General features: G+C 38.1%; 1 protein-coding gene across 2 annotated transcripts; it reads right to left on the minus strand.

Annotated features, from left to right (window-relative positions):
- Window positions 1-4,393: 4,393 nt before the first annotated feature.
- NMU (neuromedin U) lies at window positions 4,394-17,950 on the minus strand. Of its 2 annotated transcripts, XM_053941313.1 has the most exons (10): window positions 17,808-17,950; window positions 14,945-15,003; window positions 11,632-11,679; window positions 11,474-11,533; window positions 10,884-10,913; window positions 10,727-10,777; window positions 8,622-8,696; window positions 6,451-6,504; window positions 5,079-5,118; window positions 4,394-4,496 (listed from the first exon to the last, which is right to left on the minus strand). In XM_053941313.1, exons 1-9 carry the CDS (start codon window positions 17,947-17,949, stop codon window positions 5,083-5,085), a joined length of 555 nt encoding a protein of 184 aa, XP_053797288.1. In that variant the 5' UTR covers window position 17,950; the 3' UTR covers window positions 4,394-4,496; window positions 5,079-5,082. The 2 variants fall into 2 exon arrangements, with proteins under 2 accessions (XP_053797288.1, XP_053797289.1); XM_053941314.1 differs by lacking the exon at window positions 8,622-8,696.
- Window positions 17,951-18,530: the final 580 nt, after the last annotated feature.

An 18,530-nucleotide genomic window follows, 5' to 3' on the forward strand; every position in this document is an offset into this window, starting at 1 on the left:
TAGTGCATCTCAATTACTTAAATTATTTGAGTAACTCTTGAGCTCACAGTCTTAAAATTTTAGAGCTAGAAAGGTATCTATGCCAATCTTTTTTCAATAATATAATATTAAAATTAATTTTCTTAATTCATCAGTATCAGATTTGGGAAACTAGAGTAACAAACAAATTGTACAAGCATTTATCATTTGAGATGAAGCAAGAAAACATTAGAGCATGTACTAAATATTTGTGTGATTCTGAATATGAGATTAGTTTAAGGAGGAATTACAGTACCGCTGCTGACCAGATAGTTAAAAAAACAGACAGTTTTAAAATAATCAATGAAAACTGAAATGTAAAATCGGTAGATGGCAGTCTTTGTCTGTAAAAATACTTGCAGAAAGCTAGAAAAGGAAAATGCTTTAGTGAAACTTGTTGAACTAAAAGCAGCTATTAATTACACCAACTGAAAGCCACTGTGGAACTGCTTTTCACAAAGAAAAAAAAAAAAGTACAATGTTATTATACTCTAGGAACACTACATTATAGTTTTGGTTCACAACTTCCACATATTTATGTTAATTGTTTTCTTTCTCTGAGAGTACATTACTAGATCCAGTGTGTTAGTCCTAGAATTATTGTAGTCATTTTAAAAATTCATCAGCAGTAAGTACAGGTAGAATCTAGACAGAGGAAATGTTTTGATCACATTAGCTTTCTTATTTTGTGTAAACTGCATGCCTCATTTTTCTTAGTTACAATACAATGCTGGGCAGAACTCAGCAGAGTAACTTGTAAAATATGTACAAAAATATACATGTGAATGTCTGGTATAGCAACAATTGCTGAAGTTGATACAAGGTGCCAAAGTTTTCTGAACCTGGATTCATAAGCACATTGACTCTGTCTGGTACTGTAAGTAAAATGATCGGTGTAGTCCTATTAAATAGCTGAATGAGGTTGATTGTGTCACAGTTGTGCCTAAGAACAGTGTGCCATGTATCACAGATTTCCAGAATTGTAGCCTGGGCTTGGAAGGGAGGTCACCTGATTCAACCCTCCAGCTCAAGTAGCATCAGCCTTGGGCAGGCTGTCCAGAGCCATGTCCAAACAGCTTCTGAACAAGGAAGAAGACTATGCAACATTTCAGTTGTTTTCCCTCACAGTAAAAAAGTGTTTTCTGGTATTCAGAGGGAGCCTCCAGAATTTCAGTTTGTGCCCACGTCCTCTGGTCCTGGCATGGGGCACCACTGGAAACACCTTGGCTCTGTTTGCTTTATACCCTCCATTCAGGTATTTATAGACTTGATTTGGTCTCCCCTGAGCCTTCCTTCAATATAAACTTCAAATGAACGTTTTCCTGAAGTAAGAAATAGACAAGTCATTAAAATCTACCTTGAATAAGAGGCAAACCAAACACAATAGCTGTTTATTAGGGATCCACAGCTGGCTTTTAAAACCACACAAGTTTATTGACAGGAGTATCTCTCTTATGAGGAAAGGCTGAGGGAATGGACCAGGTCAGCCTCAAGAGGAGAAAACTCAGAGGAGACTTGTTGACAGAACCTCATCAATGTCTATAAATGTCGGCAGGGAGGGTGTCAGAGGATGGAGCCAAGCCAAGTTTCTGTCAGGAGAGCCAAGCAATAGCAGAAAAGACAATGGACAGAAACTGATGCACAGGAAGTTCCACTTGAATATAAGGAAGAACTTCTTTACTCTGTGGCTGGCTGTGCACTGGAACAGGTTGCCCAGAGAGGTTGTGGAGTCTCCCTCACTGGTGATAGTCAAAAACTGGCCGGATTCAGTCCTGTGCCATGTGCTCTGGAATGACCCTGCTGGAGCAAGGATCTTGGACCTGATGACCCACTGTTTTCTCTCCCAGCCTGACCCGTTCTGTGATGCTGTGGTTCTGCAGCTACCACCACTACAGCACAAAAATTTTAATGTATTATATAGTGAAACTATGGTAATTGCTATAGTAATTCATAATAAGGTGCATTATTACAGTAATATATTTAGAAGCCATATTGTACCAGAAATGAGTGCTATGCTAGAAGAAGAAAAGTATTTTGCTCATAATAGTCAAATTAATTACTTAATCAATTAAAAATTCGGAACAGTTTGATACCAGCACTAAAATACAGTTTTCTTCTTTAATGGCATGCCACCCTCATATGGGTGGCATGTACCCCATATGCAAAACATTATCTATCACAAAACTGGAGCCATGCATGACAAGATATTGTTTTTCCTATTTTTCTTGTGCGCATGAGAGAAAAGGGATACCCACAACCAATTGTCCATTCTTTCTGTCTTGAAATGCACAGAAAACTCTATCCAAAGCAGGAGAGAGAAAATGGGATTCAGAACTTCTTTATTTGAACATTTATCATCATTGCACAAAGTCCTAAAGACTAGCAGAAAGTGTCTTTAGTGTGGCAGAGTCGTCTTTGGTGTGGCAGAGTGAGGGGTACCTTTTAATCAGGCAGAAAGAGAATGAGCCCTACTTGTGTAACTTGGACAAATGTTGAGATTAAAACACTTCAAACATAGCACACGTCCAAACACACAGTGGCCCGATGTGGCTCAACTGAGAATGTGTAACAGTGGTTTCCACTGTGGCCTGTCGAACACTTTCTTTTAAGTATCCAGCTTTCAGAGTAAATAATTTTGTTCTAACAGAACATCAAAGCAAAATATGGTGTAAACTGTTTCTCTGTGCCACTGGCAATCAGGAAGAAGTAGGACAATAATGTGGGTTCTATCTGATGGCAAAAGAGTAGAAAGTGGGAAAAGGCAGTTGTGTCAGTCAGCACACATTGCTATTCAAAAGATTCTGAGTTTATCTTTTAGGAACATGTACATGGACAATAGTGACATGTGCACTGCTAATCTGGATAGATATCTCTCACTGCACTGTACATATCAATAGCTTTCCTATCAGTCTCATCAAAGCCAGCTTCAGCTTCCTTTAGTTCTTCAAGATTCATTCATTCATATGGTTTCACTGGAAACACAAAAAACCCAAACCAAAAAAACAAACAAACAAAAAAAGTCCACCTTTTGTTCTCCAGAGTCACCAAACATTTTAAATGTGTGTGAAAAGTAATAAGCAGATGTAATGTAGAACTAATGAAAGAAAAATATGTATTTATTTCAGAAATTAGTTAACTTTGCCATTAGTTAACTCTTGGTAAGGGGGGGGGGGGGGGGAAGGGACTTTATTTAATTATAACTATACAGGAAAATACAGAGGTGGATTGCTACTAATAATTCAAAATGGTAATCTTCCTTACACTGACTGGCTTCTTTATGAAATCATGTAAGTTAGTTATCTGTACATGTTAGATGTCATACCACTTGTCACTATCTGCATTGTATGTTTAATTTAGAATCCTTTTTAAAACAATCAAGTGAAAATAATTAAAATTAAATGATAGATATTGAACAAATTTTGTCATAAGAAGTGCTAATTATTTAAATGCAGAGCAAAAACAAGTGCGCAAGAAGAGGAAAACTTCTTCTCAATTTGGCTTCCTCTGAGGCCGTAATTTTTCCAACTACCTTCTGAAGTTTTATTGCTCATCCAAAAGTGCAGAAGCAGGAGTAGTAATGCTGAGGCCAATTCAAACCATGACCAGCCAATACAACGTTAAAAACTTTAGCCCACTTCTAAACTGAGTCATAGAAGCACAGAATGGTTTGGGTTGGAAGGGACTTAAAGATCATCTAGTTCTGAGTGATTAGTTACATTCAATATAATTACAACTTCAACAACATCATCTAACAAAATTTTGTTGTGAAAATAAACTCCGAGACATAAGCTGGGAAGATTGTAAGGCTAACTTGTGCTTCTGAGTAGAGTTTCTTTCAATCTCCATCAAAAGTACTTGAGTTTTCAAGTGAATTGTGACCCCAGTTGCAATTAAGTCTTCTTCTAAATGAGGACCATGGTGCATCTGCGTAGTTAATAGCTAAAAAAGCATGCCATTATATTTTAGTTGAATTAAAGTCACAATATTTCTTCAAAATGTGCAACTTGTTTTCAGGTTCCTTTTATTAAGGGAAAAGGGATTCTCTTTTTTTTTTTTTTTTTTTTTTTTTCCAGATGGTGAAACACACAAATCACAATGTATTCTGGAAAAAAACACAGTAGTCTTGATTGCAAACATTCTCATTAAAATAACTGTCTGGCTGAGGGCCTTTATTTAGAAGGGAAAATTTGCTTAACAGGGTTGTTAGAGACAATGTCTGTTGCTAGCAAGCAATGACTCTTTTACAGTTGAATTACATGTGATTGTAAACATCAAAACACTAGGAAACAAATAATTTTAATATGCTTTTAATAGAATCAAGATAGTAAAGACCTTCTTAACAGAATCTGGTTTAAGAATATTTACATTTGAGTGATTTCTAATTGTACATTAATGACGAATAATTATTGTAAGGAAATCAGTATGTCCATGTTCTCAGCATTCCTGCAGTTTTAGTTCTAAGTCAGGAATCTATAATCCTGAAAAATAAGATAGAGTATTAGCTGTTGATATAACTCTAAGTTGATATAAGACTTAAAAATGATGGCAGAATAAAATACATTAGAAAATGCATGGTATTGGTCTACATTTTTACGTCTCTCCAAATAGTTGCAGGCATTGAAATTAAATCCTGAAGTTTGCACTCAGTTTCAAAGTGAGCTTTTTATCTTTGTGAGATTAGGGAATTACCTTCAGGATATCAGTTTACTTCTCAGCATTCTTTTGACATTCTTTCTTAGACTTACTTGTCATCATCAGTACTTCCCAAATTGTTTACAAACGTGGGATATTTTCCATTTCTTGCTGCTTGAAACACCTCTGTGCTCTCTGTTCTGGGAACTGAATACCTACAGTTTCTCTTCACTTCATCTGAAGGTAAGTGTAATTAACATATCTAAGTGTATTTAACACATCTGGAAAAAGTTTGTCGGTGGAAATCTAAGCTGATTACACAGTTAAAGGCTTTCTGAGACAACTTCTCAACAAAAATATCATGGTCTATTTGGATAAAAATGAACTCATTTACATGTAGATCATGATCAAAAGCATTAAATAAATACCTCCTTAGCGAAAACCCACTGATCTCCTTCCATTGCGTGGCTGAAAGACAAATATTCAGTAAATTATATATTCTATAAAACGGACAGGATTTAGTAACAAAGCCCCAAACAACTTGGTGTATATAGAAATTAGTGAATTTCTCAGTAGTGTCATTGTGATTACTGTCAAAGATAGACCTAAGATAAGTTATTGTTTAATCTGTATCTACCTCTGGAGGAGAACTGCACACTAAAATTTACTGCATATCGATTGAAGAATGAATTTTCTTTCTTGTATGATTTTATACGGGGGAGAAAGCCATAAGAAGTCACTTCAAGAGATCGTTAATCCTTATTCTTTTTGCATTTGCTTAAAATGTGCTTTCTGATTGTTATAATTATTGCATTATAAGTGCTTGTTGCTACTTATAAACAAATACATGTCACCCTCGATTTTCTTTTTAGACTGTGTTCTTTGATATAGGCAAGGACTTTCCTTTCACTGTGGTGTTTTTCAGGAATATTTTGCACTGGTGAGGGACTAAAGCTGATAAAAAATTTCTTCCTGGGCTTAAAAAGGATTTGTCTTTTACTCTGGAAGCATGAATGCACCAATGTTAATATTACCCATAACTTTGGCCAGTCATAAAAACTTTAAGGATCCAAGCCTGATACATAAGAAATGTAACTATACAAATCTGTGGGCTTTTCATTTGAATTATAGAATAATATAGTTTGCAAAAAGACCTTTAAGATCATCAAGTACAACCCTAGCTACATTTTTATTTAAAGCCATCAGCCACTTTCTTATTTAAGTAGAAGTACTAACCAAAATCAAGAGAACTATTCAAACATCTGACATGCCACCTTCTCAATTTTGCTAAAGTGAAGTAAAAAGGCTCTATGGTGTAAAAGATGAACACAGTCGATTCGGTCTCATGAGAATTTCTGTATCTAGTTTCTTACATTACTGGTCAAAACAGAAGGAAAATGGCAAAGTCAGCCCTAGCACAGTGCGTAAGCATGGAATCATAGTTATACCACGTGCAAACATACCCTGTTGAACAATGCTTTACGAAGATTTTCCAAGATGCCATATTTTCTAGAACTTTCTCTGACAAATAGGTACAAAATAACCAATGACTTCTTAAGGCATAGAATCATGTATTCACAAACCTAGGAATATGATTTTTAAAAAATTCCTACAATTTTAATATGAGGAAATGTCAGGAGCAGACCTGGAGATGTCCTGTACAGTAGAATGGTCTAACTGAAAAAAGTATCCTTAATCCCAGTAATTCTTTCTGTAATTCAGTTATTTCTCTACTTTTTTTTCTACTTTTTTTTTTTTTAACTCTCACCATAAAACAAAAAGGAAAAAAAAAACCCATACCCTGTAGAAGAAGTAGCCTCTGCTTTGAATCACTCCAGGTCCTTGAAGTTCTTCCTGAAGAAAAAAGTATTTTAAATTATATCTACAGCTATAAATTAGTACATACAGAGAGGTTATTTATGTATTTAAAAAAATTTTTTTTTCAGTACTACATGCAGTCTTACTCCTTAAATGCTTTATGTGCATTTCTCCATGTCAGTAACACAAAGTTTATGTTGTCATGTAGAAATAGAAGAGAACATATGAATGGAACCAAATTCCACCTGAAGTTTTAGATCAGGTCAGATTGCTTTTGAATGGCACCAGGAATGATGGTCTCTGATTTTCCAGGGTTCACTACCCCGGCACAACAAGAGTGTCTTCGTGATAGTGGTCTCTACAGATAGAGTTGCTTTTTGCAACAAAATGGACAAAAATACAAAGTTTAAATATCAGAAATACTTGGGCTTCTCCCAGGAATGAGAGCCCAGACTGTTCCCAAGGATGTACCATAACCATGCCTCTCACATTAACTCCCAAAGAGCAGTACTTGTGACAGTCTATCCTGTCCGTGCTGCACACAGGGTGAAACAGCTGCCTAGTGATCCATATAGCAAGGAGGCTAACAAATGATGAAGAAAATAGAAATTCTATTTAAATGTAGTAAGTACAAAGCATGAAGTATCCAGTTGCTTTAATGAGATCTTCCTGATTAGAGAACACATAAGCTTAATCACAGTGTTTTATTTTGCTTCTGTTGGTATCAGAGAGGAGTGATGTGTCTGTCCTGCAGGTGGGGAGACAGGAAATTTGAGAAACAAAATAGTCTCAGTATTATGCTTACCAGAACATTAAAATGAAGAGGGCTTTTATTTAGCAATGGGGGTATTTCTCAACTAAAAACTGGGGTGCTGTGATCTCTTGGGTAAATATTATAAGGTGAAGTGTCATAGAAAGGAATCACACCTGCTCTCTTCTAATGCTGTGAGAATTATGTGAAACAGGATGACTCCCATCATTTCCAAACTACAGAAGCAGATTCAATCCAGGAAAGCTTTCAAAGGAAGTAGAGTTTAAACTTTAAATTTTGAAGTCTTGATTTTAACTCTGACTTCAATTCATCACATATAGCATTGTATTCAGTTTCTTACTGTACATAAAACATCTGTATGATTTTTATTTCTATTGTTCTTCTCATTCTAGCATTATCTGCGTTTGAAACATCCATCTTGGATTTATAATCTGATCGCTACTATAATTTTTTATATTTCAAAAGGGTAAAAATTTTTCTGTACATTGCCATTGGAGTCATATGGTATTCATATGTAATATTTTCTACTTTTTCTATTCAATATGTGAAAAAAACTGAAAACAGGAACAAAATAGGCAGCTGTTGCACGATTAAGAAATTCATCCAGAACAGAAAAGTAATCAAAACTACTAGTGAGAAATTGTGATTTATGTTAATGTCATTTTCCTCTTACAACCAGACCCTCCTTAAAGATTACATGTTCTTGTTTGAGTTCATGTCAGAGGTTTGATATTAGTAAACAGCTGAAGCTAACAATCTAATTTTTGTAACACCTGCCTTCTAAACTTCTAAGGGTTTGGAGATATTAAAAAAAAAAAAAAAAACTGCCATAATAAATATACAAGTTTATTCACAAACCTGCATGTATATATGTACACAGAAATATATGTATTCATGAAGATGTATGATTACTTAGAGTTTTATTTTAATGCCTGCCCTTTAGAAGGTATTTTGCTCAGTCTCTTTTATTGACTAGCCAAAATAATGCTTGAGTCTTCTTTCTTAGATCATATCCTATCAGGCAGGCTGTAGCTCAAGAGGAGTCAAAGTCATGAAAAAATCTGGTGCTGTTTCAAATTGGAGAGAAAGAATGAATTTAATAGAGCATGTTTTCTCCTTCACCCATCCACCTTTTCAATTCCTTATCCAGTCAGGGAGAGAGGTGTGCGTGTATGTACAGCAGGTTCTGTTTTTCTTCCCAATATCAGGAAGAAAAAAGATCAGCAGCAAGATGACCCTTCCTGAAGCACATTATGTGACATCAAGATTTGGGTAGTCCAACCAAAATATATCAGCAGAAAGGTCTACAAGGGCATTTTTAGAAAAGCTAATGAATCACAAAGCATAAGAACATAAGCATGCAGAGTTTCAGTTTACATACGTCCAGTTTGTATCTCTTCAGTCTTCTCTCATTAAGCTGAGGAACGAGTTGCAGTAAAGGATGCAGGACAGATGACTGAGAGGACACGAACACACACACATGAGCAACAGTGAAATTTGGCCCTTATGATGCAAAAAAAGTCTCTTTCTGCAGTATTGACTCGTGGACCAAACATGCACCAGTAAAGGACTGAAGACTGAGAAACTTATTAATTGAAAAACTCTTTTTTTAAACGTTTTGCGTTTTGACTTGACAACAAACAGGAATCAACATTTTTATTTACACTACATGGAGTGATGGAGGGAAAAGCTATGTATCCTCACCTTTACTAATTGAAAGTTCAGAACCATTTACAGACTCCTGGAATTACTCAAAAAATGTTCAGTCTCTATGAGTGGTACTGAGAATATTTCCATACAGTATTCTCACTAACATTTCTAGAATTTTCTACTATGGAAGCTAGCAGCTGCAACCTCTGCTGTACTGAGAAGTTCATTTTACTTCAAAATAAATGACAAAAAAAAAAAAACAAACCTGTATTTTTTGCTAAAAAGCAGTGTACAGTAGAAATCCATTCTCAAGGGACATTTGTAACCACGACACTGGTCACTCTATCTAAGCTCCAATCATGAAATTCCTTGTGTTCAACAAGACTTTAAGCTTGCAGACAGCCTAATTATAGTGGCATTGTGTGCAAAGTACTCACCCTGGAAAAACACAGCTGTGTGGGATTTTGGAGAGAGGTCCTCAGGAAGAAATAAATTATAAAAAAACTATGTTCCATTAACCAATTTAAACCTTCAACTCATATAAATGTAATTTTAAAAATTGCATCTTTACTACAATACTTCTTCGAAAAGTAATGCAATTAAGAGAATTGTAATACGTGGAGTAACCAGAGTTACCAAAGTGTTATTGTACTTAATAGGTAAAAATAATTTGCTTATTTGTTGCCAATTTTGTGCTATCTTCCTAAGGTAGGCAATATGGGATCATAATACTTTTAAAAAGTAGGAATCTGATGTGATTGAAGTAGTTATTGAACATCCCAGCTGTCCACTTGGGGTCTGTCTTGCAGCCAGTGGAGAGAGCTTATAAAGCTGAGGAATGATGGACCTCACCTAAGTAAGTATCTCTGAGCATGGCTAGAAAATTGTCATCTTAACAGCTAAACCAAAAGTGAGAGAATGGTAATCTCTGGGAGCAGCAGCAAAGGTATTCAGGATGGTGGTGCAGTGGAATGCAATAACCTTTTAAGCAGGAGCAGCAGCAGAAATCGCTGTTTTCACTGTGCCTTAACTACCATTAAAGCCTCCAAAACAGTGTAGTATGAAAACATTGACACCAATATGAGCAATGTCACTTTCTAGAAATACACACATATTTCTGGAGAAATGTAAAGAACAAGGCAAAAATGGACATTTGCATGGAAGAATGATTGTTAAGAAACAAGAAAATGCGAATACATTTAACTCTCTCAAAATCCTATGGCACATAGATGCGCACAGATAACAGAGTATGTTTGCACTTCAAAAAGAGAATGGATCGTGTACTTGGCTTGTTGGTTTATGAGAATACTTTTTGAGCAACAACTCTTGGCCATGGTTTAAACTATATTTTTCATTCAAAATATAATCCAAAGTTCAAATGAGACTTAAATTCTATTTTGCCTCTACGTATTTATGACATGCGCAAATGAATTAACGCAGTTTAACTAAAACTTAATAAAAATGCTTTCAAAAGTATCTAATAGTTATGGTCACGTTCTCAGGTCCTGTAAGTCCACATTATATCACTGCATGGGCTATGTTCCAATACCCAAAAAAAGTATTTGATCTCATTCTTAAAATTTGAAACTGCAAGATTAAGATTCAGTTGGGATTCCATGAAAGTTTTGTTGAGTCTGTTAGATTTTTTTTTCCACATCTGTACAGTACTGATCATCCTCTCCTATATTATTAAAACGCCTTCTGTACTGTAAACATGCAACTCCCAGCCCTGAGCTTGCTATACAGTCGGAGAGACTACTGCAAAAAGGAATATTGCCTTGGTTTTGTATACAAGCACACACACACTCACTCATAAAGAGGTGCTATGCCACTTACCATGATGTCTGAGTTACCCGAGTCATGAGTCTTAGAATAATGAAATAAGAACTGTTCAAAAAAATTAAAAGTGGGGTTTTACTACAAAGCAGGGCAAGACTTTTATTATATTCTTGCCTTTTTTTTAGTGATTGTAGGACATATATAGGTATCTTACCCTTTTGGTGTTGTCTTTCTCATCTAAATCCTGTGGGAATAATAGTTGGTAGAAAGGCTTTTATTCATTAAAATAAAAAGAATGATGGATAATTTTTATTAAATACATAATCTTTTCAGCACTAGGTTGAAATATCCTTCTTCCTTGGCAGGTGTATTATATGTCTTTACTTATCAATCTAACTAATCATTTTGATTTCTGTAGAGAGCATTGATTACTCTGCCCTAGAAGAGTTAGATGTGTTTAGTAGATGTTTCCTTGTTCATCCCCAGACTCTCCTGAGTAAATTTCTTTTTCTATTGAGTAAATTTCTTTGTCTGTTGAGAATTCATAGTTTTTCTAATCTAGAACAATAAAAACACCTAACACCTTGTACTCAACCTGGAGATAATTTTCCAAACATTGATGTATCCCTGCTGTCTTTACAAGGTGTTACATTCTGGCACATGGCATTTCAGAGTAAAAACTGATAGAAGTAATTCCAGTGCTGAATGACACTTTGCATTCTGGGTCCTCAGAATTCATTGTAGACAATGGCACAGTGAGAGATCAGGCTTCAAAAATGCTAAGCAGTCTTTTATGTGTGTTACCTGTGGTTTCTGAAGAAATCCCGTGATCAAAAAACAAAGTTCTTCCAGTGTACTGGATACCTAATGCAAAGAAAACAGGAACTTAGGTATCACACTTCCCATTCTACTACATATAACAAACAGTATCCAAATAGTAGAGTTACCTCTGTCTGACTCACCTGAGGCTGAGAATCCGTGGACAGGTAAGCAGAACATGCATTGTCTATCTGTAAGAGTTCACACAGTTTTTTTAGGAATCAGAGTAATAAAAACAAGTGAAATATGCATATTTTCAGAAAAAGGTAAATGCAGCTAATGGCATGGCAAGCTTGCCTACTGTAAGGCATCCTTATAGGTCCATTCATTAAATACCTTGCATTCAAAGGGGGAAAGGGCCTTAACCACATAAAAAAAAGAAAACAACAACAACAACAAACTTACACTTGCTTGACCCAAACAAACATATGCATCTGTGACCTTTATTCCCTACCCACCACATACCCCTCTTAAGTGCAAACTTCTCAGATTAAGTCGTATTTTAAGTTATGATTGTAAGCATCTGGGGCATGACCTATGAACTTGAATCTCTTCTGCAATACCTTTGAATTATACAAAACTGTGAAGAAAATTACAAAACTAAGGCAAGGGATTCAAGGATCAATCCTCAAACACAACTCTTTCAATTGGATTACAGCATCCCTTCAAGCATATGGCACATGCATCCCTTGAGTGATTATGATGTATGCTGGCACATCTTATGCACACCACTCAATTTGTGCCAGAAGTTTCCTAAACACTGTGTGAAACACCACTACTGTTTGTCTTCACCAGTCTTTTCAAAGCTGTCTTCATTCAGTGCTGTCATGATCTTTTCTTGGAAGAAGTACAGAAGTGATTCCTACCCATCCTCTCCCTACAGTTCATAACTTTGTATCAATTATATCCTCCTTCTGTCTCTTATCCAAGATGAAAGAATAATGTAGTACTGACTAATTTTTAGTAGAGTTATTAATAGAGAAGGAATAAGAAATGGAATAAAAGGTGCTTGAGTTCAGGGAAATAATATTACCAGCGCTGAAAGCTCAGAGTATTCTGTAAGGAAAAGTCTCCAGCACTGCAACTTAAATTGCACAGTTTAATAGCGATAACAAAAAGCAACTTACAATTTTAGTAAGTAACTTCGAAGTTGTATCATACTAACTTCAATCAGTATTTGCTATTTTTTTTCCATGTAATATTTGGTAGTGTTAGATGAAAAAAATCTTTGCCACTCACATTGTTCACAGGCTGCATAAAAAACATAGTGGTTTTTGAGGTTTTTTTGACAGAGCAGGGAATGCAATTGTTCTTGCAAATTTTTTATAGAAAAAAAAAGCCCTAAGCGACATGCATTAGCAAAGAAAACATTAAAGGAAAAAAGAAATTAAAAAAAAAAATAATGCTTATCTGAGCACTTCAGAACAGGAGATGATTCATTTCTCCAGAGACAATCTATGAGAAAGCATTAGCAGGCATAGTGGAAAAACTAATAGCTCACAGGATTCCCTTTTCAAATAGGTTTTGTTGGTAACACATCCTCTCTGTTCACTTTTTCCTTCATCTTGCACGTATTTGAGTGTATTAGTTCAGCTTCACTACTTTTAGGGTAAGAAAGTGTAGAGGAAGAAGTCAGCAATGAATGAGATAAAATCAAGCTAAAGTCATTTTGGAAGCTTATGTTTAAAAAAGGGCTGTTTCCTCTTGGGGATTGCTTGTGCTTGGTTTTTATTTGTTTATTTCCTTGACACAGAGAACTACCATAATTCAGTAGCAGAACAAGCCAAATACTGCTTTGTGTTCAATGGTATCTTTCAGCTAAAACCTTTGCAGACAAAGCAAGGGCTGAGGAAAAGCCACAATTTCTGTTAAGGCCTTTTTAAAAAATTAGTAGTTTCTGTCTTTTATGCTTCTTCTCCAAAATTTTCTCTCCTGTCTCAGAAATGTGGCCTGAGGGTAGTAGATTGCAAGTTGGTTGGTGTTGGTTAATTAACATAAAGAAACAAAAGGAAGTAAGAGACAAATAATGAACCAAAATACTTAGTTACAAAGTTCTGAAATTTATAAACTCAGAGCCATTCCTGGAACATACTAGGTTTATTTAGAGGCAGGGTTTCTCCTCAATGATCCACTAGGAAAGTAGCAAAGAGGGAAGAATTATTACTTACTTGCACTTTATGAAACCCCGGTGACCTAGTATGAGTGAGCAATTATGTTGATTTAGGGTATGTGACTTTATATCTAATTCTCTTTCTTTAAACTCTTTCCAGTCCAGCATAATTCTGGTTCTAATGGTAAGTTTTATATTGCTTCTATTGCAAAATTTTTAAAAATTTAGTATCTTATGCATACTGTTTTCTTCATTGCAATCAACAGGACCTTTATCTTGGTTTTCCAGGCACCACAGGGACAAATCTTATAGCTAGCAAATCTTATCAAGACATGCAGAAATGTATAAAAAAGCTTTTTAAATTCAGAATGTAAATAACTCATTTTCCAAAACTCCTTATAGTTATCAGGATCTTACATCCCAAGAGACTATTTTTTCCTGGGTGATAAGCATCACTAGGGCTCATTCAAGTGCCAGTCCAGAATAGGTTAGGTTTTGAGTCACCATGTCCAATATGAACTGTGGGGAGATGACAGTAAGCAGAATGTCTCCTGTAATGGTCTCAGTCAGAAGAAATTTACTCTCTGCCTCTGCCCCCCGATGAGTCATTTATTTTCCAATGTTATCAAAAGCTACTAAATTAAATGTCAACACAACAGTTGACAGTGGCAGCAACACCAGGGCATGCAAGTTGCAGGATAAACTCTCTCCACATGTTATGCCCTGCCACTCCATCTGTTCCAAAAGGGCAGGGAAGAGCCTGTGTTAACACATGCGTCACACTCAACAAACGTTCATTTCAGAGATGACAGTGGAAGTTGTGATACCAATCAGTAGCCAAATGTTAGAGGGGCTAATTGACACAGTACATTATCCTTTACCTAGTAAATTGAAAGGCTAGGATAGGATTGAACAGTGTCCCAGCCTTGTGTGCAGAACAGAGGATGCAAGAAGCAAGACTGGATGAGTTGAAAAAATTCCTGGGTATCCTGTACAGACTATAAAGCTGCCAGATGTGAGGGACACTGTGATGCTTCCAGGGACAGTGTCTGCCTGGTCATTGACAGTTATCAAACATAACTCTCCATTGAGACAAGACAATCTTTTCTCAAAATGACATCTCAGCACTTGGTCCCAACATCCTCCTGAAGCAACTTTTCAGAATACCTGGAAAATTAGATATTTCACCTCTTTGCTGATGCCAGGATAGGAGACATATAAGAAGATGTACTGTAAGAAAACACAGCTGAACTCTGTGCAAGAGAAACACTGGATAGTGAGGTGGGGCTGTAGCAAGGATGGGCACAGAAGAAATGGGAGGATACCACATCACAGATGATGCTTACCTCCTTCAACAGCTGCAAATCCTCATCTGATTCGAGTGCTTGGGATGGCATTGGTGCACCTGGAAGCACAAACTGTGCTTAGCAATGCTGTACAGCAAAGGTCATTTGTGTAAGTGTCCCATGTCAGTCCTACCTAGCACAACTATTAACTGCAAAGGCCGAGAGCTGCTTGGTCCAAGGAAGTCTGTGACCCTGGGTGCTCTGCGGTTTTTGCCTGCTCTATTTCAGCAACACAGCAGGACGCTTTTTCACAAGTTCACAGCAGATATGGGCACTCACATAATAACAATAAACTGTGTGGAGGTTACTTAGGCCTCACTGAGACCTGCTCAGAAAATCACATTCCAGTTCCTATTGCCTTGAGCTTTCTGAGAGCTCTGCTCACCTCCAGTACATGTACTATTGAGTTGAGGATCTGGACTCTACTTCTTGCCTTCTTGTATGCTACAGCTGCAGAATTGAACATGCACTATGTAATGTACAATTGCATATATATAATGCCCATGATATGAACATGTTGTTTTGACAAGGTGATAGTACATCTGTAACTGGATTTGTTTCCTCTCTCTTGCATATGTGATGTGGAAAAGCTTGTCCCTCAGTAGATTAAATGTGCTCTTAATTGCATAACAATGCAGTGAAGCTGTGCTTAACTTGGGGGATCTCCTTTCTCTATCTCTACCCACCCAGGCTGCAGACATGGAAGTCATTGTCCCAGTATCCCTTCCAGCTCAATATCCAGAATGTCCCTCTTACCACATAGTTATTTTACCTGGCAGTGCATTTCTGACAGCAGTGTATTGTTAGAGTCTCTGTAAATCACAGAAATGAGCATCACCAAATTGTGAGTACGTCAGACACCACGCAATGATATCAGTGAGGGGATGTGCTGTAACTCCCATGGGAGGGAAACTGGTGCTGGACCTCTAGACCTAGCTAGAATGTTCAGGAGCAGGGAATAACTGCCATTATATTATTTGTTTTACATTTACCCCTGATAACAATAATCACAACAGTAGTTAGTTCCAGGCATTAATGGAATGGGATGGACTTCAAAACCACATTTTTGTACTGGCACGGACTTAAGGTAACCAATTATTATGGATGCTTGCTTTTCCCCAAGAAAGAATTAGAGGGGCTCTTAATTTCACACTATATAGAAGTGGGATGTTAAAAAAATCTCTGAGTTGTTCACATAACAAGGAAACTGATTTCCAATTATTTGTTTCATTTCGAAGGAAAATGCCAAATAAATTAAAGGTGCTACAGTTGTCTTAGGTTGTCTTCTGCTCTTAAATTAGTGTATTCAAACTGAAGTACTACCTGGGATTAGTATCCTAGTTAAAAGAGTGGAATAGGGCAATATTTCAAATTAGCACACCTTCCCCACCAGAGCATTGCTGCCTATCTCTGAGCACTGCTCCTGCCATTGACTGGTTCCCAAGGCTTTTCAGGGAGACCTAAAGAAATTCATTTGCATGCTTTAGTAAACCTTAGGGCAACAAGCAGGAAAGCCTGAATACTATAACTTTCTCCTATTTTTTTTTTTTTTTGGCCTGTTGCATAAACTTCTGGACAGAGAAGATAAATTATTTCCCACTCCTCACTTTCCTTTACCCTTCTGTACATATTCAGAAAATTGTATTTCATGTGCAATCCCATCTGTTTTGTGCACCTAGGACTGTGTTCCTCCAAAGACTGAGCAGTGTTCCTTTATCACCCCATTCAGAACAGGGCTGCAGTACCTACAGGACATCATTCATTTCCACATCAGCACACACAGTGAAACATTAAGGATTTTGTAATATATACAACATAACCACAGGGAGAAGGAAAAAAAAAAAAAAAAAAGGCAAGAGAGAGAAGAGAGAGAGAGAGAGGAGAGGGAGGAGAGAGAGAGAGAAAGAAGCATGTGCTATTGAAGAAAAGAGTCCTATTTAAAGGGAACATGGAGGAGGAAATCCTTTTACAAAATCAATATTGTCGACAGCATATTTGCTCCCCTATCCTTCAATTCTGCAATCTTTAAGAAATTCAACTTCTTTCTAGGCAGTAGAATGCCAGATGCACAGCCTGGGACTCACAATTAAAATTTTCTCTTCCCTATACTGCATCCCTAAACAAGCTCCTGCCAATCATTTGTGTGAGAACAGTGATGAAATACTGCGTGTCACTCCCCTCCATTGTGCTCATCTTCCTTCCCTCCCCTCTTCCACATCTTCAGAACTTCTTTTTAACATATTAAGTGTGCTGCCATTAGATTTCTTTGGTTATTGATATTAAAAAACCAAAACAAAGCATAAAAAAAGCCCCTCACAACTAAAGCAAATCACACAAATGAAATACAAGCAAAATAGAAATGGTCCTTGCACAGCATTTTGTAACGTTATTTTACAAGGTGTAAGCAGCTAATCTATCTGAGGTGGGAAAACAGAGTCAAAAGGAGAGTGTGGTTTGTTAAACAGTCCGCTAGATGTTTCACAAGAGTCCCCTGCTACAAAAACAGCAACTTTCAGGATTCCTCACCTGATAAATATTGCTACAGGTTGGAATGACTACCAGAGGGTCCTAATTTGTCCTGCAATTTTGTGACACATGTTGTTTCATGTCTTTTCTTACCTTTTAAAATCAGAGTAAATGATACTTAAAATTAAAGCTCTTTCAACAAAAGCCTATTTCCCAAGGTGCTGGAGTGTTTTGCCAGGACAGAGTAATCCTGCCGGGACAGAAGAAGCCCCCAGACCAACCCCCGGAGCTGTGCCCAGTACTACCCCGCAAGGCTGGCAGGCTGCGGGCACTCTGCTGCCCGAAAACGGGCAGAGCTGGCGGCGCAGGAAGGGATTGCGAGCGGGACAAGCCTCACCTTTGCAAGCAGAAATGGAGGAAGCGAGGAGGACGAAGAGGAGGAGTAGCGGGGACCCGGGCAGCGCCGCGCCGTCTCCTCCCTTCCTCAGGCTGCGCTCGGGGGTGGCCGCGGCGGGCTGATGGTGGCACAGGTGTCCCATGTCCGCCGAGCTCCCGGCGCCGCCGCTCTGCCAGCCGCTCTTCTGGGCATGTCCTCGCTCTCTGCCCCAACTTTTTAAATCCCCCCGACACGTGGACCAGCCCCAGCCCGGCTCGGGAGGGCTGCCCCGCTCCCCCCGGGGCCGGCGGCTGGTGACTCAGCCCGCTCCGCCCCGGCGCAGGGCCGCGGGAGCCCGCGCTGTGGCGGCGGGTGTCCCTGCCCGGCACAGAGGCGAGGCGCTGGCCAGGCTCCACGCCCTTTATTAAACTCCCTCCTTAACAAAGAAATCCATGTTTTAGTCCCCCAGAGCCCCGCAGGAGCCGCGGTGGCTGGCGCGGCAGGTAGCGCTCCCTCACTGCCGAGGATGTTCCGAGAGATAAAACGAGGGCGGTGAAGGGGTGTTCAGACACTGTCCCAGCCGGCTGTACGGGGGAGAACAGGCGTGATTTAAAGTGGGTAAATCGGACCCACTAGCTGATTTGCCCCCAACTAGCCGAACTTGGGAGTAAACCTGGTGGAGCTTGCATGTGGGAGAAGCCGTCGGTAGCTCTGGGGATGGGCACCCCTCTGTCCCAGCGCCCA

The sequence above is a fragment of the Vidua chalybeata genome, chromosome 4, assembly GCF_026979565.1.
Source record: "Vidua chalybeata isolate OUT-0048 chromosome 4, bVidCha1 merged haplotype, whole genome shotgun sequence".
Lineage (NCBI taxonomy): Eukaryota > Metazoa > Chordata > Aves > Passeriformes > Viduidae > Vidua > Vidua chalybeata.